This window comes from Gallinula chloropus, assembly GCF_964237585.1.
Source record: "Gallinula chloropus genome assembly, chromosome: 9".
Lineage (NCBI taxonomy): Eukaryota > Metazoa > Chordata > Aves > Gruiformes > Rallidae > Gallinula > Gallinula chloropus.
In genome coordinates, this window is record NC_140094.1 from 2,569,269 (window position 1) to 2,590,541 (window position 21,273).

The window sequence follows — 21,273 nt, forward strand, 5'->3', positions numbered from 1 at the left end:
ATCCCCATGTCCCCACCACCATCAGGGTGCAGGCAGGCAGCCCCATGTCCCATCCCATACCCCCTCCATGTGCATCCCAGGTGAGACAGGGCATGGCAGAGGCAGGGTGAGGTGTTGGAACAGGCTGCCCAGAGAGGGGGTGGGTGCCCCGTCCCTGGGGGTGTTCAAGGCCAGGTTGGATGGGGCCCTGGGCAACCTTGTGTAGCTCCAGGCCTGAGGTTGGTGTCCCTGCCTGTGGCAGGGGGGTTGGAGCACTGGGACCCTTGGGGTCCCTTCCAACCCAGACCATTCTATGGTTCTATGATTCTATGATGCCCAGCATCTCTGAGCCCTCTTGGTCCAGATCTCCCCTATGCCCATGGGTGCCAAACCCACGCGATGCTGCCTCCAAAACCCTCCTCCTGCCCCATCCAGAGGATGTTTCCTTCTTCTCAGAGGCAAATCACACCCTGGCTCCTCCACAATCCCGGGATGGGTATGTGTGGGCTGCCCACACCACGCCTCAGAGCTTTGCCATGGAGAAGGATCTCTCCAGGGCGATGCTGCTTCCAAAATGACAGGACACCGTCTCTTCCCAGCTCCGTGCCTTCTCCATCACATTCAAACAAGCACATGGAGTATTATCTTTGCTTTGTATGTGCCCCTACCCCCCTCCCTGGGCAAGGGGTGGAGGTTTTTGGGGAAACTGATGGCACCAAAGTGCCCCCCCCCTTGGAAAGCATCTGCCGTGGTTTTTCCTTGTGGAGGATTCCCACCTTATGTCCGGGAATTAAACAGGAGGAACGTGGCCTGTCTGAAAGCAAAGCAGGTTATTTGTAAGGCTTGAAGTTGTATTTCCACTGCTGGGAAACATCCACTTCTCAGGGTCAGGGGAGGACAGGCAGTAACCTGGAAAAGGCCAGCACGGATCCCGGGGCTCCGGGGCCAAGCTCTGCTGCCAGGGTTTAAATCCCTTAAACAAAGCCACTGGCTCTGCTCGGGATATGTGGGGTTTGCAGAGGGATGGTTGGGGCAGGATCAGGCCAGCCACCCACCTGGGGCAGTGCTGAGGGTCTGGGGGGCAGAGGGGAGTGGGAAGGAGGGGGATTCATGCCTGGCTGTGGGGCACACTTCAACCACAACCCTACACGAGCTCAAAGTTTCCTGGCTGAGCCCTTTGGCTTCCCTGTGTCAGGACCAAGCGCTCAGCATCCCTGCGGGCTCCGCTCCCGGCCAGGGCACAGCACCAAAGCTGCCTGCTCACACAGGGATGTGGCTCCCCCAAACCCCCATCCTCACCCCTGCTTGGGCCAGATCCACTCTGATCTGGGAGGGGGTTTTTTTTGGGGGGGGGGGGTGACAGGAGCTGGGGTGTGCCCTTCCCTGCCCAGACTGGTTATAAAGCTCGCAGAGGTTCTGGGGCAGGTGCCTGTAGCTCTGCCAGATGTGCTGCCCCTCCTCCCCCCCCCCTCCGCAAGGTGGGCCAGATGTGCACAGCTGGCTGCCATTAGAGCCCACTGTGCCCATGAACCTGCACTTCACTGGAGTTTCCCTGGGGAATCTCACCCCTACATCCCTCCTTTGCCTTCTACCCAAGGCAAGAAAAGCCACCCAGAAGAGCAAGACCTCTGTCCCCAAGGGACACGAGGATGTCCTTACTCCTGGCCCCGGCTCTCTGCCCAACTTGGGTGGGGGGGTATCAGGTCGGGGGAGGGGGGGTTGACCACCAGCAAGAGGGACTGTGAGAAGGTTCTGAGGACCTCTCCCACCCCCCCATACATGTTGCTTCTCAGGGGACAAGGGGACAGCCAGCCTGCAGCGAAGCCACAGGTCACTAAGGACAACGTAGGGTGGCAGAGGGCAGGTAGGAGCCAGAAGACACCCAGACACAAAGGGCAATGACCATGTCATCGTCGGGGTGACTCATGGAGGTGTGACAGGATGGAGGTGACAGGATGGAGGTGACAGGATGGAGATGACAGACCGTACCTGCCTCCCTGATGGCAGGAAGAAAGGATGCCGAAGGAAAAGTCACCTTTGTTTCCTACCAGCCCCAGAAACAGGGAATTTCTCCTCTTCTGCTGGATCCCGTGGCAGGATGCGGCCAGGGCTGGATCCATTGGGAAGTCCCTGCAGCCCTGCTGGGATTTGAGCCCAGCGCTGGGGTCAATGTCCTGATTTGAGCTCAGGCCAATGACATGAGAGCAACAGCGCTGGGTGGCTCAAGGGGAGAAGCTTTCTCTGCTGGGGTAAGAACCACACCAGCATCGCCACACCAGCTCTGGGAGGCAGGAGCTGGAGATACCAGGGCACCTATTCAAAGGCAAACAAATAATAGGCCCAACCGGTCGGGTTTCAGCATCCACCCGGGAGCTGAGGGATCATTTGGCTCCCAAACCCTCCCCGCCAGCTTTACCCATGCAAATTTAGGCCTTCAACAAAGCTGGGACTTCATTCCCAGCCGGGCTCGGGGCCAGTGCATCCGAGCCCTGACCCACGTAAGCATCATGGCCCCAAGCTTCCGAAGCACTCGTCACTGCTGCGGAACACCGTGGGGCTTCGTGACGCTCCACCTGGCTCCTGGGGACCGAGGTGCAGCCAGCTCATCATGTAGCATCAGGGAATCCTTATGGTTGGCAGAGACCACTAAGATCACCAGGTCAAACTGCCTGTCCGATAACACCACCTCAAACAAGTCCTGGCTCCGTTTTGGGGAGGCAACGTGTGTTTCCAGGGCTCCTGCCACCCCATCCCCATCTCCAAACCTCCCTGAGAGCTCTCACCGGCCCCAGGAGAGGGTCTGTGCTTGGGGCACAGGTCATGGTCCCTGACAGAAGGTGATGAGGAGAGATCTCTGGGAGTTCCAGCCTAGATGGGCAAGAGGACACCTACTCTCCCCAGGCAGGTCTTCCTCAGAGCTGCCCGGCATGGGAAACCCGGATCCAGACCTCAGGCTGGCTGATGAGGCTCAGCACCTCTGCTTGGCTCTGAGCCAAGCCCAGCACCCCAGGGTGCTGGGAGCCTTCCCTGCTCTGCACAGGCCTGATTTCAGCAGCCATACCTGCAGAACTGGCTGAGTTGGCAGCAAGCCCGGCGGGACGGGGCAGAGCTTTATTGGGGGGGGAGCGCTGGCTGAAGGCACATCACCCCTGCAGCACCTCACAGGATGGTGGGGGGAGCACACAAGCCCACGCAGGGACAGGGAGCCTGGCATCCCCTCCAGAGATAAAGCTCCACAGGCCATGGCAAGAGGAGGAAAGGCTGGAGACATGAGGACTCGTGCAGCAGAAAGCACCCCCTCCCTTCTCCCCCCCTACCCTAGGCAGCTGCCGCCTGCCTCAGCTCCTCAGCCTGGCTGCCAGCTTAAACTCAAGCCAGACTGAGCCAAACATCCATTTCCACACCCAGCGACTCCACGGCAGACAGGCTGGGACGGACAGAATAACCACATCCCAGAGCCTGGGCTCTCCACCCCTCCTGCCAAAACAACCCAACAACAACAACAACAAACCCCCCCAAAACCCACCCAAAAAACCCCGACACACCCAGCCACTCAGCTCCCCAGCAGCACAGGACCCACTGCCCTGGGGCTCAGCACCTTCCCAGGGACCAGAGGGAGATTATCCATCCCAGGACAGAGAGCTGGGACAGGATCTGTCCCCCAGCATCACCCTGTCTAGAGGAGGAAAACAGGGAAGGGGGGAGAAAACAGCCTTTTGCAGAGGACCAGGGGAATTTGGAGGGCTGGGACCCCCCTGCTTGCAACCAAAAGTGGTTGCTGGCTCATTTTCCCTACCAAAGCTGACACCCCCCTACACCCCTCCCTAATTGCCCTGAGAGGGGGAGGAGGGAGCATGTAGAGCCACAGCCGGAGGAACCAGCTGGTGCTCGCTGGAGCCGAGTCAGGGTCACGCTTCGGAAAGATTTGGGAAGTGCAGCCAGATTGGGGCTGGCAGGCTGGGCCGTCTCACCCCGCTCCCCGTTCCATCGCCCGGCCTCGCTGCCTTCCTGCCCCGCAGGCCCCAGGCTGGTGGGGCCACGTCACGAGGGGTCCCGGCACCCGTTTCGGTCAGGAGGATCCCACCGGGCTCCATCCCTCGCATGTGCAGCCCCGGAGCTGCTGCCGGCCCCGACAAGCAGGCACCACTCCTCACCCTGCTCCCCGTTGGAACTGTGCCTCTCCAACGTGCTGGCTATGGGGCAGGTCCCATCCTGCCCAGCTGGGAGCTGCACCCTGTGCTCCCCTTTGACGTGGGGAGGAGCTGGGTCAGGCCCCTGGGCTGCTTTGGTGCCCAGTCCCCGAAACATTGAGCACTTGAGGTTGGTGGGAGCCTCCGCTTGAGCGGCCCCGCTTAACCCAGCCAACCCACCGACGCAGGAGACACCCAGCACAGCCCTCCCCAGCCTCTCCTCCAGTCCCCACGGGTTCCCAGCTGCTCCTACACCCAGGAAGGTCTCCTCCCACCCCATAGCATCTGGGGGGCGAGGTGTGGAGTGACCATGACTGCTTTAGTTTGCTCAGCTCAACTCTTTGCGGATACCTAGGGATGGGCTGGAGCTGAGTAAGGCTTTGCTGGTCCAGCCCCCCCCACCTCCCCCCCAAACCATATCTGACACCTCCCTGCTCAGCCATCGTGCTGGTGGGGCTGGCTGCCTTGGCTTTCCCACGCGAGACGGCCTTGGGAAGCAGGAGGAGGAAGCAGGAGACCTGCCCCGTGTCACCGGCATTTCCTCTTGGCCCCGCACACCCTGGGCTTGGTGGGGTTTTTTTTTATGCTGTGACCCAGAGCAGGGAACAGCCTGTGTCCTGGAAAAGGGGGGTGGCATCTGAAACCGCCGGTGCGTGGGGAGCATGACCTGCACCCCCCCCACACCCCGCTTCCGTGATGCTACCCCGTGCCCCAGGGAAACTGAGGCACGGCATTCAGTTGGAGTGCACACAAATGGCAGGAACCCCATCCAGTCTCTGTCCCCACGCTGGGATGCTGGAGTGGATGATAAGCTCCCGGGGTTCTGGGACACCTCCCCACCCTGGTCACGCATCCCATGAGCAGAGGCAGCTCTTTGCCTTCGCCAAGGGTGTGACCGGCCTTGGTTTGGGTCCTGAATCTGCAACCATTTATAGGGGTGGCTCCGAAGGGGATTAACTCCTTCGCCCATCCTCCACGTGCCCTCCTGACCCCACTATCAGCCTTACCACCACCACCCCCCTCCCCCCGCCATGGGTCCTTGTCCCCCAGCTTGCACCCAAACCCTCCACAAAGAGGACCTCAGGCAGGGCATCTCTCTGCTGAGCCGGGTCTGGGGGTACCCGGGATGCCGCAGCCGGGTACCGGCACAGCGCTGGCGGCTGCTTGCGGCTCCGGAGGCTGGCTGCCCGCCCGGGGACAGCGGTGGCAGGCTCAAACCCAGCGCCCATTGTGCTCCCAGGGGAAGAGCAGGCAAGGAGCTTGGGGTGGGGGGGATGGGATGGGGTGGGGAAGGGACACGCTGTCCTACACAGCATCTGGTATCAACATGGGGCCAAGGCAACCTTGGGCACGGCCAGGGACGAAGCATTAACCCCTAAGGAGGTCTTAGCTGCCCTATGGCTGCCGCTGCTGGAGAGGCTGGGATGGGAATGGGATGGGACCGGGATGGAGACGCAGGACGGATGGGGCTGCCCCAGCAGCGGGATGCAGGGATAACATGTGTCCTACCTGGATGGAGGCCACGCCGGCTGTATTCTGGCTGGTTTCATCCCCACGGGCACGGGGAGGGCGCTGGGAGGCCGGAGCGCAGCCCGCCGCATTCCCAGCGCCGCTGTTATTTTAACAATACCCCGCTGGCCCACATGCCGGGGCTAATTTTAACCCTGGAGCCCGGCCAAACCGGCCTTAACTTTCCTCGCCGTGATTTATCCCAGCCATTTCCCTTGGAAAACAAAGCCCCCGTGCCAGCCCCTCCAGACACACGCCACTGTCCATGCGTCCTGCAAAGGATTTACCCCTCAGCCAGTTGTTTGGAAAGCAAATGGTACTGGGGGTGAGGGGGGGGCTTTTCCCCCCCTCCCATCCTGGTGAGTGCCCACAGCACGGGGATTTTCGGAAGCTGGCTGGAAGCCTGGGGATGCTCGGATGCAGAGCCTTCCTTGGGATTCCGGAGCAGCTCTGGGAAGGAGGTGGATGATGTGGGTTTTTTGTTGTTCTACGGAGGATTTTATTGAGAAGGCTGCAGAGGGGGGGGGGCTTTTGGGGTTTTAATTCCTTTGTCTCCCCTTTTCCCAGGCAACAGCTGTGCTGGAGGAAGAGATTCTCCCTTTGCCTTTGCGTGTGTTGGGTTAAAAAACCGATTGGTAAAAATGCTGCAGAAAATAATATGGAAAATATCCCGGGACCAGAAACCCCCCCCCCCACCCCCCCATTCCCAAAAATCAATTCTTTTCCCAAATAAAGATCATCTTCTTCTCTTCTTCCCACCAGAAAAGCTTTGAGTGTGCAAAACGTCGGCTGCTTTCCATTCCTTCTCCCAGTGGGCTGGGATGCTCCCACCCCTCTGCTCCAGGAGGATGGGTTTATCGGAAAGCTAAAAATCCCCCCCCCCCCCCAGGGTGGAGAGAGCGGCACCGTTACTTCCACAGCCTGGTTATCTCCTAACCCGCTCCCCCAGCATCCCTGCCAGACCCGCGGCAGGGTGAGAGGTCCCGCCGGGGCGGGGCGGGGGATGGGGGGGGGGAAAAGAGGTGGCATGGATGAGCCCTTCCTCACAGGACCGCAGCCTGCCCGCCCGGGAAGGAGGAGGAAAAAGCCCGAAGGTATTTGGTCACTAGCGTCATGAGTTCCCGTTCGTTCTCAGCCTGTCGCAGAGAGCCGGTGCGCGAGGCTGCGGAGAGAAGTGCGCGGTGTCGGCGGGGCGGCAAGCGGCGGCGTTAGAGGTTGTCGTACATGCGGAGCGTCTTCTCCAGCTGCTGGCTGACGCGCTGGTAGAAGACGATCTGCTGCTTTAAGTAGGACTGCATCATCCTCTTGAAGTCGGCCACGCGCCGCTCGTGGAAGTGGTTCATCTCGGCCTGCAGGGCGAATCCCACCACGCGGCAGCGCTTACGGATCCCGTCCGCCTCCTCCTGGTCCATCCGGCCCTCGTCGCTCATCCGCTGGCTCTCCTTCACCTTGGCAAAGGCTCCTGGCCAGGCAGGGGGAAGAGAGAGAAGCCGATGGGTCCCTGCCACCCTCCTTCCCTCCCATGGTTGTTCCCCAGGCAGGGAAAGATCAGGAGCCTTTTGCCGTTGGACTCTGACCCCTACACCCCCCTGACCCAACCCCTTTTCCGCCCCGTCCCCGGGGAATCCGCCTCCTATTTAGTTTGGGGGGGGCTGGGATGCTGGAGGAGTCTCAGGGTGGAGGACACACACATGAAGCTACCGTGGGGCAGTGTTGTCACAGCCAAGCACGATGTTAGATGCCTCCCTGGGGATGGGGGGTCAGGGACAGCTCAGGGAGACCCCAGCCCAGGAGGCAGTGAATCAGGGTGCCAGCCAGGAGAGCATCTCATCTCCCAGAGATGCTCTGACACCGGGTTCCTGCTCCACCCCCCCATCCTTGCTTTTATTTTTACAGCTCTGTTTCGAAAGAATCCCGCCTGGCTCCAGCCCTGCATTCCTCCCCCCTCCTTAGCACACAGGCCATTGGCCCGAAAACAGGGTTGCTGGGTTGTTTTCCCTTCTCCCTGCCCCTCGCCGGGAGCACCAGACCCGGGGTTACGGCGCTGCTGCTGCTGCTGCGCCAGCCCTGCTCCCAGCAGAGAGGAGGAGGAGGAGGAGGAGGAGGAAGAAGCAAAGGTTGGAGGCCAAATCCTGCCTTCCGCTCTGCCCACGCCGCCGCGTCGCTTCCGGACAGGATCCAAGCCCCTCGTCACCCGCCACAGTAAACAATGTGGGGAGGGAAAGGCAAGGCAGCGTCCATGGCCGGATCGCATCCTCCCCTTCCCCCTTCTCCTGGACACCCCTGGATGCTTGGATACGGACAGCCCTGGCTTTCACCCCGTGGGAAAACTCCCTGCTCCCCCAAAATCTGAGGATGCCGATGTGGGTGTCCCCTCCCCGCTACCGGCAGCTGGGCCAGGAGGAGTGTCTGGACTTTGGCCCCGCTCCCATAGCCGGCTCCCCACCTGCGTCACACCCACTGCCTGGGTGCAAAGGGACACGGAGCCCTGCCCGCTCACTGCCCTCCCCAGGGAAGGGCAGAGCAGGTGCCTCTTGTCCCCTGGGTATTTGGGGGTCAGATTTGGGAGCAGGGGCGGGACAACAGGGATGGGGGGAACTATCCCAATTGGGAGCAATGCCAAGTGGGGATTGGGGGTGCTAGACCCACCCGCCCTGGGCTCAGAGGGGCTGGGAAGGGTTTGACCTTACAGAGCCCATGGTATTGCTTGGAGCATGGACCAATCACCCTTTCTAAGACTGGGGTGACTGGGGAACCCTACCAGCGGGTACCACACTGCCTCCGAGGGAGCCATGGGCAACAGTCCCCATCCTCATCCTCACCCCTAGCCTCACAGCCCCTTCCCCATCCCATCCCAGCACCAGATTTCCTCGCTGTATCCCCATCTGCTGCATCCCCATCGCTCAGGACCTGAGCCCATCACCAGGGCCGGGAGGGGGGGGAGAAGAAGCCACCCTTACCTTTCTGGAGGTGGATGATGTCTGGGAAGTTGGAGAGGAGCCCTTGGTACAAAGAGAGAGTGTCCAGCATGAGGAACAGGTCATTCTTGGGCTGCTCAGCGAACATCTCCCCCACGGTCTCGTAGGTCTTGCCCGTGTGGGAGATGGCGTTGTTGAGGGCATCCGAGCTGTATGGGGGGTCCATGTGGAAGGAGTGGCTGATGGCTTGGAAAGCATTGCCCAGCTTCTGGAACTCCTTCCGGAACCCCCCCGCGTGCTTGCGCGCCAGCTCCGAGGCCACGTTGGCCAGCTGCAGGACGCTGTCGTCCATCTTCTTGCTGAAGGCCTTGAAGGCATCCACGCGGTCCTCTACATCCTGCAGGTCCTGGTGCTCCGTGGGGATCTGGATGGTGAGGAGGAAGCTGGCGCCCACCATCTCGTCCTTCTCCGCCCGGCGCTTGCCCAGCTTCCACTGCTTCTCGTCCCGGCAGCAGAGGAAGTGCTGGAAGCCCTCGTACTGGGAGAGGACGGGGTGGCTGGTCATGTGGTCCATCCAGAGGATCAGCCGCCGCTTGCGCTTCTCGATGAAGTCCTCCTCGAAGCGGCCGGTGGCCTGTTTCTCGGGCAGGTGGGGCACGGAGATGACGGTGAACTTGTGCAGGAGGCGGTTGTAGAGCCAGTCAAAGTGCTTGTACCGCCGGTAGACGGGCGAGTTGATGTTGCTGGGGGTCAGCTTGTAGGAGATGTAGCTCTTGATGCCCTTGAACTTGGTTTGCTTGGTAGGGTCCTCCACGGAGCAGATGAACGGGTGGGGGTTCGCCCTCCACTGGGGTCCCTTGGAGCCCATCTCGATGCAGTAGACCTCAGCGATTTTGGACATCAGGGGCACGTCGCCCAGGATGAAGGCTTCCACCCCGGAGCGGACGAAGCAGGAGAAGCGGTTGAGGTTCCTCCCCACCACGCTACCCCTCTTGGAGGAGCTCATGCTGTCCTGCCTCTCCAGCGCCGGTTTGGGGCGATGATCGGCATACTGGTGGTGGCCGTATGCCGCCGGGTACCCCAGGTTGGGAGAAGGGTGCCCGTTGGTACCCGGCGCGCTCCGGGGCTCCTCCACCACCGTGCAAGCATCATCCCAGTCATCCCAATCATCATCGTCGTCGTCTTCAAAACTACCCTGGTAGGAGATGCCAGGGTTGGGGGTCTCGGAGTAGAAGTTGGAGTCGTGCCTGGGGGAGCTGGCCGGGCTGCTGGAATAGTCCGTGTAGTTGGAGCTGGAGCGGGAGCGGAGGATTTCAACGTAGGAAGCAGGGAAGAGGCCGGTCTCCCCGCGGCTGTTTTGGCCCTGTAACCACCCGTCCAAGGAGTTCTCGCTGAAGATGACGAGCTCCTCGTTCTCCTGGATGCTGATCTCCTCTTTGTTTTCGCTCTGGAAGTTGTAAAGAGCTCTGGCTTTCAACGCCATGGCCGGATCCCGGGGAGCTGAGGTTGGGATGGTGGTGGGAAGGTGGGGGGGGATGGACGGATGCTGACAAGGGAAACAGGGAATCCCCCCCCAGCGCAGCCAAAACCACCCAAACCCAACCGACCCCGGTGAGATACCACAACCTCGCTCCGCACCGGGGAGGGGGATGATTCCTCCTGCTGTGGGAAAAGGCTGGGCTGGATTCTCAGGGAAAGCAAAACACGGCGGAGGAGAAATCCCTTAGGAAACGCCGCCAAAGTCCGGACGTCCAAGCGACTCCCAACAAACTCCCCAGTTAAAAACAACATTCCCTAGTCAAGGGAGAGGAATATCCCTCGTTCCTATGGGATATAAACCCCCGGCTGGACCAGGAGCTGGGCTCTGCCATGGCCTGGCAAAGGGGGGGTTGAAGTTTTTAATCTCTCCGGGACGCCGATCCCCACGGTTTCACTTTCCGGGTGGAAAAGATCCGGTTGCCAGCGAGAGAATCAATCCAAAGGGACTTTTCTCGGGGCTCCTGTGGATTAAAACACCCTGATTTCCTCCCATCCGGGAAAGAGGAGCTGAGAAACGACCCCCCCCAAAAAAAAAAAACCCCAGCTCAACCTCCCGGTGATCCCGGCCCCGAGAGAGGGTGTGAGGCGGGGGGGGGGGGGGGGTGTTTGCAATTCCTTTCCGGGATTTGCTTGGGAGTTTTGTTGTTGTTTTGGGGCTTTGTCGGGTTTGTTTGGGGGGGGTTTCTCCCCCTTTTTCTCCCCAAAACACCCGAATCTCCCGCAGGACCCAGAGGAAGGGTCCCCAGTACCGGGGATGGGGTGGGGGGGGGGCGCGAAGAGGGGAAGGGGCGGGAAGGAAAGGTGGGGTGGGGGGGGGGCTGGCTGTCGGTGCCGGTGCGGAGGGAAGAGAGGGAGGGAGCCTGGCTCGTCGCCGCCGCTCCCGGGGCCGGGGAACCGCTCGCAGCCGCGGAGCCGGCGGGGCGTCCTCACCGCATGGCCGGGGCTCCGCAGGGAGGACGGGTGAGGGTGAGGGGGGGTAAGAACCGCCGTCCGTTCCCGCTCCCCGGGGTCTCTGTCGGTACCGCCGTCCGGTGCCGGTGCTGGGGGGGGTCCCGCTGCCGCCGCGCGATGCCGGTGCTGGGTGCCGGGGGATGGCGGTGCTGGTGGTGGGGGGAGGGATGGAGGTGGGGGGGGTGGGGGGGTGGGTTGGCCGCCAGCCTCCCGTGACGCACGGCAGCGCCGAGCTCCCCGGTTCGCAGCTCGGGAGCGGCGGGGAGCGGCGCGGCGGGTCGCACGCTGCCCTCTGCAGGCAGCCGGCCCGGGGCAGCGAGGGAGGAGGAGGAGGAGGAGGAGGAGGAGGAGGAGGAGGAGGAGGACGGGGGTGGGGGGAGGAAGAAGGTGGGGGGCACGGATCATGCCCACAGCCCAACGGCAGGGCCGGCGTGGGCACGGCGACCGGTCCCGGCAGCCCCGGAGCGCTGCCGGGGAGCGCTGCCCGCGGCGATCCCCCCGCACGGGGCCGGCCCCGCCATCCCCGACTTGAATGGCCCCTCCGTTCAAGGAGGGCACATTCAAGTCGCGTCCCAGGAGCGCGTGTGTCGTGTGTCCCCTCCCCGCCCCCCCCACGCGAAGGGGGAAACTGAGTCACAGCGACGGGGAACGGGGGAAGGCACGGGACCTCCCCGCCGGTAGGCGGCGCTGCGGAGGGTGGGGGAGTGGAGAGAGAGCGACACACACACATATATACACACACACACGCACCCCGGCTCTTCTTACCCGCCGGGCGGAAGTGCGTCATGACGCTGGGCCGCCCGGGCGGGCGTTGCCATGGAGGAGCTGAGTGCGGCGCTGGCGGCCGGCGTGGTCTTGGCGGCTCCCAACAGCCCCGCGGCCCCGCACCCCCGCCTGGCTTCCTACAAGGCCCGCAGCGGCCCGGGGCAGGCCGAGCGCCGCCAGCGCCTCCTCCGCCTCCAGAAAGAGTGAGCTCCCCTCGGGGCCGGCGCTCGGCGAAGCCCGGCGGGGTCGGGGGTGAGGCGGGGTAGGCCCGGCTGGGGCTGCGGCTGCGGGGGAGGTGGGCGCCTGCGGCCCGCTGAGGCGAGCCGGGCTGTTGGTTTGCCCCTTCTCCCATCTCCAGGAGGCGGCTGGACTACGTGAACCATGCCCGGAGGCTGGCAGAGGATGACTGGGCAGGGGTGGAGAGCGAAGGGGAGGAGGAAGGTGAGGATGAAGAGGAGATGGACATGGATGCTGGCAAGAAGCTGCCCAAGCGCTATGCCAACCAGGTGAGGACCTGCCTGCCTGCCTGTGTGAAGGAGAGGGGCATGGGGCGCTTGAGGCCAGGCGCGGTGAGCAGCCGTGGTGATGGGCGCAGCAGGGCCGGTGGTGGGTGAGGAGCCGTGTCTCAGGTCAGCCCGTGAAAGGTGCTGCCTTCAAATGGAGGATGAGTAGAGAGGGGTTTGCTGCTGTTGCTTTGGGAGGTGTCAGCTCAGAGAGCGGTGTTTGCATCCTGCACTGGGTCAGTGCAGCTGATGGGTTTTATCAACCTTGGAAACGGCTTGGTCCTAAAAGAAAAGCAGCCTTTAAGGTGACCACAGCTAGACAGCCTCTGAAGAGGTCAACTTGCCTGGGCTCTTTGCTTTGGGAACCTCTGAGCTCCTCCTTGTATTTATAGGAATATAAATACAAGGAGGAGCTCAGAAGGGACTGGGGTACAGAGGTGCACAGCTGAGGATTGTGAGCCCCGTGCTGTAGTCTGAGGCACGATCAGCAGAGAAAGACCCGGGGGAGAGTCTGTTGTGCCTGTTGGTTAGAGAGAGGGAGGTTGGGAGCCACTTCAGTGCTGTGGTGCAGGGTGAGGAGCGGTGCAGCCTGCCTTCCAAGCACCCCAGTGTAGCTGGGCAAGCCAAGCTGAGCCCTTCTTGCTCGGAGGTTTCTATAACTTCAGGAGACTTGTTGCAAACCGCATCTCTTTCCCCTCCTCCCTCCCGCTGTGTTTCTCCATAGCTGATGCTGTCTGAATGGCTGGTGGATGTGCCTTTGGATCTGGAGCAGGAGTGGGTTGTAGTGGTGTGTCCCGTCGGGAAGAGGGCGCTGGTGGTGGCGTCCAGGGTAAGCGGCAGCAGCGGTGACCTCTCGCCATCCCGTGTGGGACCCGTGTCTGCGTCCCAACCCACATGAGACCATCCTGTGTGCCTGACTTTCCCTTTTCCCTCCCCATTTCCTCTCAGGGCTCAACAGCAGCTTACACCAAGAGCGGCTTCTGTGTCAACAGGTTCCCGTCCCTGCTGCCGGGGGGCAACCGGCACAACTCCGGGAGCGAGAAAGGTAAGGGGGTGGGGGAGGCATTTGGGACAGGGAGCAGGGAACCTCCTCCTTCAGGCCTGGCAGTGAATCCCTGGGGATAACTGCATGCCTCAGGTGCCTTTTATGCTAGATAAGAATGAGCTGCCTCGTTAGCTGATGCTTTTAAACCTCAGCATGAGCTGCCTCGTTAGCTGATGCTTTTAAACCTCAGCATCCTCTCCACAGGGAGCTGGGTGCTGTGGGGTTTCTTAACACAAAAAATCCTCAGCCTAACGTTGGGCTGGGCTGAAGGGCAGGAGGGATTAGACCTGTTGGGTAGGGTGGTCTCTGGAGCACCCCCTGTGCTTGTGTGCACAGTGTACTGCATCCTGGACTGCATCTACAGCGAGGTGAAGCAGACGTACTACATCCTGGATGTGATGTGCTGGAGAGGACACCCCATTTATGACTGCCAGGTACTGAACCTCCTTCCCCTCTTCCTTCCCCTTTCTGCATAATCAGGTGCTGGGGGAGTTTGGGCTGTAGGCTGGTTCTCTGCAGGTGAAGCTCGGCTTGGGAATCTCCTGAGTGCAGAGGGATGGAGACACTGATCTCTGATGTGTGCTGGGCAGTCATTAGAGTCTCTGCTTCCTTTCACAGACCGACTTCAGATTCTTCTGGCTTGCCTCAAAGATCCAAGAGGAGGAAGGGCTGGGAGAGAAAAGCAGGATTAATCCAGTAAGTTCTTTTGTGCTTTAAGCAGGAGGAGAGTGGGGGGTAAACTCTCTTGTTCAGCAGGCTTCAGTGCTTTCTTTCACAAGCAGAAGCCTTTTTGTCTTTCTCTTTTTTCCCCCCTCCCCTCACAGATCAGGCTTCAAAGTGCCCTTCTGAATGTGGATTGGCTGGTTTGGTTTAGTTTTGGGGGGTTTTTTTTGAATTCTCTCAGCCAGAGTGCTGAGGGAGATCAAGCTGCGGGGTATCCGCTCAACTTCTGTGCTGCCTTCAGCTGTTCCCTTGAAAGGGAATGGGAAACCGGTGTGGTTTCTGCAGGGGCAGCATCAGTCAGCAGCCTGGCTGCAGTGGGAGGAGTTATTCTCACATAGCCCAGGTCCATGAGGCAAAGGCTCCTGGAGCTTTCAGCCTTCCCTCCTGCTTAAACCACTCAAGGAACTGGTCGGGGTGGATGCTGGGCTGCCAGCAAGACTCCCTGCTGAGTGAGGATACAAAGCCTTCCCTTGTGGAGGGTTAGACCTAGAACCCACAGCAGCTTGGGGAAGTGATTTCTTTCTTTGGGAGGGGGTGGACAGAAGAGATTTGGCAGTCCCATTTGTGGCCTGTGTGACCCCCCTGCGTGCTCGGACACAGCTGAGCAGCTGGGTTGTAAACGGGGATGACGGCTCCTCCCCCAGCAGCGAGGATGGCTGCATCTGAAGAGCATCCTGTTCCAACTCCAGGGGGAATATCCACAAGACAGCTACCTAATGATGCAGGGGGGGGTCGATTCAGCTTTCATTTCCTGGGTGGAAAGACTTACTCAGCTGAGCCAGCAGCTTGGAGCAGCCGCCTGTCTGCTTTGCATCCTGCCCGGAGGTCATCATTTTCTATTTCAGTTAAAGGAGCATCTCAGGGTCAAACTCTCCTGAAACATCCTTCCCATGGGCTTAAATTCTTGGGGAGAAAGGGTACTGGGAGCGCACTGGGGCTGCGTGCTGAGCCTGTAGGGTTTTATGCAGGCACTGCCAGTCACTCTGCTGGGATGTGATGGGCACCCCCAGACAGCTCAGGCTCTTCCTTTTGGCTCTAGACCTGGGGCTTGCTCACAAACTGCTGCTGGGAGGGTTTGTGTGTCCCTATAACCCACAGCAATCTGAGAGACTGGTCACTGTGGGAAGAGGAAGATACTGGAGATACCTGTGGTGTTCCCTCTGACTTCATTGGCCAGTTGGTTGTGCCTAGGGTCACTGTGCAACCTGCCTTTCAGGAGCTGCTCTCACCCTCTTTTGAGCTGATTTGGGCCCCTGATCCCCCGTGGCAGGAAAGTTTAACGATGCCATCGCTGCTCAAGAGCTCCTTTATCTGATGCCTGTGTCCCTCATGCTGGGGGAGACCTTTCCTCCTCACCATCCCCTGCAGTTGTCTCCTCTAACCTCCTTTTCCTCTTTCAGTTCAAATTCGTGGCCCTGCAGAACTTCCCCTGCACCCCTGAGAGCCTGTGCCAGGTGCTGGCTACAGACTTCCCCTTCCAGGTGAGAACACAGGAGCATCCCTCGGTGCTGGGGGCTGTGTGACACACAGCTGGCCTTTTCATTCTAGGGCCACAGCCAGGGCTGCCCTGGGTGGGCTTGTGTTGGGCACAGGCAGGAGGGTCTCTGTGGTGTGCTCCTGTACATGGCAGTGTTTGCCTGGGGGTCTTGCTGGGGATGGGCAGAGCAGTGTCTTTCCCTGACCTCCCTTGCAGGCTCCCTGTTTCCTTAGCCCAGCTGCTTCCAGCTGCAGCTACCCCGTGTCTTGTAAGCAGCAAGTCAGGGGCTCTTGTGTAACGTCTCTGTCTGCTTTTTTGGTGGCTGAAGGGGATGGAGGTGGCACAATGTTGGTGACAAACATCTGGGAGTCAGAATCTCTTGGGGCAGCCACAGCCTTAGAGGGAGAACAGCCTCTGCAGAGGCTGCTTGTCCCACTAAGCCCAAAGCCACATTGATTTGACCATGCCTCTTGTGCTCCAAGCCAGCAATTAACCTAATCCAGGGCCACAAAGATGATGAAGGGCCTGGAGCATCTCCCCTGTGAGGAAAGGCTGAGTGAGCTGGGGCTGTTCAGCCTGGAGAACAGAAGCCTGAGAGGGGATCTGATCAATGGGTATCAATAGCTGAAGGGTGGGACACAGGGGGACATGGCCAGCCTCTTCTCAGTGTCTGTGGGGACAGGACAAGGGGTGATGGCCTCAAGTTGGAGTACAGGGAGTTCCACAGCAATCTGGGGAAGAACTTTTCCCCAGTGAGGGTGAGGGAGCCCTGGGACAGGCTGCCCAGGGGGGTGTGGAGTCTCCTTCTCTGGAGCAATTCCAGCCCCGTCTGGACACCAACCTGTGTGACCTGTCCTAGGGACCCTGCTTTGGCAGGGGGTTGGACCCAATGGGCTCTAGAGGTCCCTTCCACCCCCTACAGCTCTGTGATTCAGTGAAGAACGCTCTGTTCCTCCCTGAGGCGTCCCACTCCCACAGGAAGAGGCTGAGGAGTGTTGCCCCGCTGCCGTCAGAGCAGAAACAGCCTGGGAAGGAGACGGTTGCGGAACGCTGAGGGAGGGAGTGAGGTGGAGCCGCTGGGATCCCCTTGTGATCCCTCGCCGGGTTCTCTGGTGGGTACGAGTGAGAGGTGGTGTCATTTTGGCTCAAAGCAGCTGGAACCCCCCAGAAACCAGGGTGCTGCTGCCAGGAGCGAAGGGATCCCATGGGTCTGTTGGTGATGTGCCACAAGAGGGAGCCCAAGAAATCCCCTTAAACACCTTCCACTGCTGGTCCGGAGGAAAATAAACCCTGGAGAAGGCCCGGTTCAGCCTGGCCATGGCCGGTGTGATGCGATAGAGGCAGCCTTAGGACTGGACCTAGCATCTCACCGTCCTTGGTGGTGATGGGGGGCATCAGTGCTTTCAGATTGGGGCCTGTAGAGTTAATCTGTAACCTTGGAGTTAGGACCTGATCCGATATATTCAGTGGAAAAGCCTTTATTTTTGGATCAATTGACTGGCTTGATTGACACTGAATCCAAAGTGGGGTTTGGGGTGGATCTTAGGACCTGCTGACCTACTCACAGATAACCCTGGTGGGAAGGAGGAATGGCCATGCTGTTTAGCACTGTGAGACTGGAAATCCTGCCAGGCCGGTTTCTCATGGAGTTTGGACGTTTAGGGGCAGTGTTGGCCCTTGTTCTGATCTGGCTGCCACTCAGGATAGGGGCTGGGATGAGGAATTAAAGAAACTGGAAGGTATACGGGAGTAACGTCAGAGAGATCAGAAGGAAGAATGTGACCTAACCCTCTGCTGGCCTTAACTCCTTTGAATCCTCCAGGAAGATCTTTTTGGAGCAGTCTGGAAGGCAGAAGCTTTTTCCAGGCTCAGATCTTGACCAAAACCATTCCTGTGGGTGCTGGAGACCCCCTGACCCACAGCAATGGGCTGGATGTGCAGCCATGCTTCCAGGGTGCCGCAAAATCTGGCTCTTCTCCAGGGGAAGGAGAAGCTCTGTTGCTCTGGATCCCCAGAGGGTTACAGGAGCTCATCGGGATGTTTACCCCTCTGGTTTTCCCAGTGCAGGAATCCCCCTTTTTGGAGGATTATTTTGCAAGATCTTACCAGTGGCTGAAAATCACGGCCAGAAGAGTATGAGAAGTTTCCCCCCACACCCTCCTGGAGGGACAGGGACGTGCTGCTGCTCCGTGCTCAGCCTGGCTCCCAGTCTGGCACAGTAGCAGAGAACACCTCCCATCTCCTTGGCTCTGTCTGTATGGGCGCTGTTCTGCCATATATATTTTAGGGAGGGGGCTGACATCCTAGGGGAGGGACCTGGAGGCAACTTCCCCATCTCTTCTGCCCACTCTTATTTGTAGGGAAAGCCGCCTTTTTAATGCTTCTGAGGAGGGCTGCCTGCCTCCAGCGTTAGTCAGCCTGGCAGCGGGATGGAACCCCGCGGAACACACCCCTGGGAAGCGCAGGAAGAAAAGGAGGGGAGTGAAAAAAACCCCTGAGCATGGCTGGGAAGCAGGGAAAACGTCAGCCAGCTGCAGCACTGCAGAGTGTGGAAATAGTAGCACAAGAGTTAGGGGCCTAATCCTTCCAAGTCCTGAGTGCCTGTAACTGTCATTGATTGCTGGAGAGGTTTCCTCTTGGGAGCCAGGAGGAGTTTCTGTTCCGTAGGGCTGTGGCAGCGTTACGGATCATCCAGGCTCCTGGGCAGCGTGTGCTCTGGCTAATTACTCTCTGAATCTGTTATTTAAAATCACCTTAAACCAGTAACCCCCCTTCAGTGGGAAACCCACCGGCTTCACCTCAGGGCGGGATCGAAGTCACTGGAGGGAAGGTTCTGCGGCAGCCGGTGCTGACACCGGGCTTTGCCGATGGCAAACCAGCCGGTTGCTGGCTTCACACTGATCTTTCCAGGACAGGAGCTCTGCAGGTTCCTTCTTTCCCTTCATGCTGCTTGAGGAGTGGGGGGAAACAATCCAGCTGGTACTTTTGGCCTGGAAATGGGAATCTGGTTCCTGCTTTTCATTCACTCTGCTTGTTTTGCCTTTGTTTTGCTTCCTCCAGGTCGATGGACTTCTTTTTTATCACAAGCAAACCCACTATACCCCCGGCAGCACCCCGCTGGTGGGCTGGCTGCGACCCTACATGATACCCGAAATCCTGGGGCTCGCCGTGCCCGTTACGGCACTCACTGCCAAGCCGGACTACGCCGGGCGGCAGCTCCAACAGATCATCGAGAGCAAGAGGAATAAAAAGCTGGCAGAGGAAAAGGGTGACCCGAGCGGCGTGGAGGCGGCGGCGGCGAGGAACGGACATTACGAGCTGGAACACTTGTCTACCCCTCAGCCAGCTAATTCTCCAGAGAGCCGGGACAAAGCAGGGAGCCAGATGGAGAATTAGGCTGCTGGGCCAGACTGGTTGGGTAAGGAGAAAGGAAAAGGCTCCCCGCTGCTGCTTCTGCTCCCTGAGATGGGGGGCAAAGGTGATGATAGGATTGTTCTGTCCCAAGTGGAATATCTCATTCTGGGGGCAGTTGGATTCTTTTTATTTCTTTTTATTATTACTATGATTAGTTTTTTTTTCTTTGTTTTTAATTTTTGCCAGGGTTTATGTGAGGCCTGAACAGGACTGTCTGGTCCTGAGGCAGCCCTGTGTTAGGAAATGAAACGATCAATCCCCGTGCCGCGGGGGTTTCCCAGTTCAATTCCTGACCCCACTTCTGTTCAAACCCTCTGGCAAAACTCCAGCATAGGAACAGCACTCAGACCTCCGAGGTGCAACCCCAGTGATGCAGCGCTTCATCCAGCCTTTGAGCTTTGGTTTACAGGAGCCTCCTCAAAGTTGGGGCTTGGTTTGGTTGGGTTTGGGTTGGGTTTTTTTTGGGGGGAGGGATTTTTTTTGCCAGTCAATCTGCTTGTAGGAATGAAAAATGTACCAGAGGCTGCTGTAAGTGTAAAGGAGTGCTCCTGCAAGTGAATTCCTTGGCACTGCGTGGCTTTGTGCGGCACACAAGCCCCTGCTCGAGGCTTTTCTCAGTGGGGGGGGAAGGAATGGTTTTGCTCTGAACACACACACCCCCCCCCAAGCATTGATTGTGCCAAATAAAAGGTTTCTCAGAAAGACAAATTCTTGAGCGTCTTCCTGCTACCTAAGGGGGTGGGTGCGTGCTGTGCCTCCCAAATAGGGAGTGAAAAACCGGCTGCGGCGCTAACTGGAGCGGAGGAAATGCCTGTGCGCGGGTTTGATTCTTCTCCTCCGCGCTGGGGTGCTCCCCAACCCACTCTGCGTGCACCCGCTGCCCCCTTTCCCCCTCCTTTTCCCCCTTCCCCACTTTTTAACAGGGATGAAGCAATTATTCTACTCGCTGATCAAGGAGTTTCCTCTGTGTAAATACCCCCGGAGTGGGGCTGGTATCCAGGAGGAGCTGTGGAGAGCGGGGGTGGCTGCCTGCAGATATCAGGGGCACGTGTGTCCTGCCATCGTCTGCTCACACCCCCCTTGTTTTTTTTTTTTGGTTTTCCTCGAAAAACACTCATTTCAGTGCCAAATGCGTGGGCTGGGTGTGAGCATCTGCCTCTGCAGCCGCTAGTGATCCTATCAGTGGGCAGCAGGAACTGCCCCAAGAGCCGGCTGGGGTAAAGAGTTTGGGGGCAGGGCATCAGCTCCCCCTTCCCCATGAGGAGAGGACACAGCACTCCCGTGGCATTTGGATATTTATTATTTTGGTGGGGGGTGTTTCAGCATGGGAAGCCCTGGATTGCTTTGTCCTCCCTACTGTGGGTTCCTCCTACACTTCAGCCTCACGGGCTGGCAGAGGATGGCAGGGAAAGCCTCCAGAGCTCGCATCCAGCCTGGTATCCACACCGTTTTGGGCAGCTGGATGGAGGATTTCACGCATCCCTTGCTGCAGCTTTCTCTGCCCTTCCTTCCAGTGACCTTCCAGGGTCCTTTGGCTGCAGGATGGGAGAAAACATGGAGTGAGAAAGAACACACAAGCCGGTCGCTCCGATGGATGGATGGAGGGAGAGCAAGAGGGGAGCGCCTGCAGCTTTCCATCAGCTCCAGCTGATGCTGCAGCGTTTCCCTTTCAAAAGCCGGGGCTGGGCCGAAGGGATAAATATTTGCATTACGATTCCCGTTGGAAAGGAGAGGTGGTGTTTGGAGAGAGGGTGTCAAACGGAAGTCACCGGGGCCGGAGCAGTTTGCTGCTGGGACTTACTTGATTTGCTGGGTGCAATCCCGCTCCCGGCTGTTCCCTGCCCTGCTCCCATCTGGAACAAGCGGCAGTGATGGAGGAGGGGGTTGCTTCCTTGCTGGAGAGAAGGGGGGGGGGTGGGGGGGGGTGTTAATTTTAGGATGGGGCGGGAGAACTGAGCAGGCAGCTCAGCCTGGAGGATGGAGAGAGGGACAGACACCCCTCAAGCCCGCATCCAGCTCCGGGCTTGGCTGCTTCCCTCTGTCCTTTCTTCCACTTCCTTGGAGTTAGGTGCGGAGGCTCCAGCTGCGGGCACGTTGCCAACACGGTCCTTCTGAGTGGAACAAAACGTCCCATGTGTCCCCCACCTTCCCCAGCCCCGGGTCTGGCTTGTTGGTGGGGCCGCTGCCATGTGGGGTTCTCACCCCCCTTGGGGTCCCCCGCTTCTTCCAGAAGAGTTTTGGGGTTCTCCATCTGTGTGCT

The 21,273-nt window shown here is 59.5% G+C and overlaps 2 protein-coding genes across 2 annotated transcripts; one reads left to right on the plus strand and one right to left on the minus strand.

Moving 5' to 3' along the window:
* Positions 1–6,163: 6,163 nt before the first annotated feature.
* On the minus strand, positions 6,164–10,211 carry SNX33 (sorting nexin 33). Its single transcript, XM_084267998.1, has 2 exons — positions 8,639–10,211; positions 6,164–7,140 (listed from the first exon to the last, which is right to left on the minus strand). The coding sequence occupies exons 1-2, from the start codon at positions 10,077–10,079 to the stop codon at positions 6,887–6,889; spliced, it is 1,695 nt and encodes a 564-aa protein (XP_084124124.1). The 5' UTR covers positions 10,080–10,211; the 3' UTR covers positions 6,164–6,886.
* A 1,648-nt stretch (positions 10,212–11,859) lies between these two features.
* On the plus strand, positions 11,860–19,697 carry SNUPN (snurportin 1). The gene is given in 9 exon segments (XM_084268206.1): positions 11,860–11,886; positions 11,888–12,054; positions 12,210–12,357; positions 13,079–13,183; positions 13,303–13,399; positions 13,736–13,833; positions 14,018–14,095; positions 15,523–15,603; positions 18,660–19,697. Coding segments are annotated over 9 exon segments (1,125 nt in total). The 5' UTR covers positions 11,860–11,871; the 3' UTR covers positions 18,996–19,697.
* Positions 19,698–21,273: the final 1,576 nt, after the last annotated feature.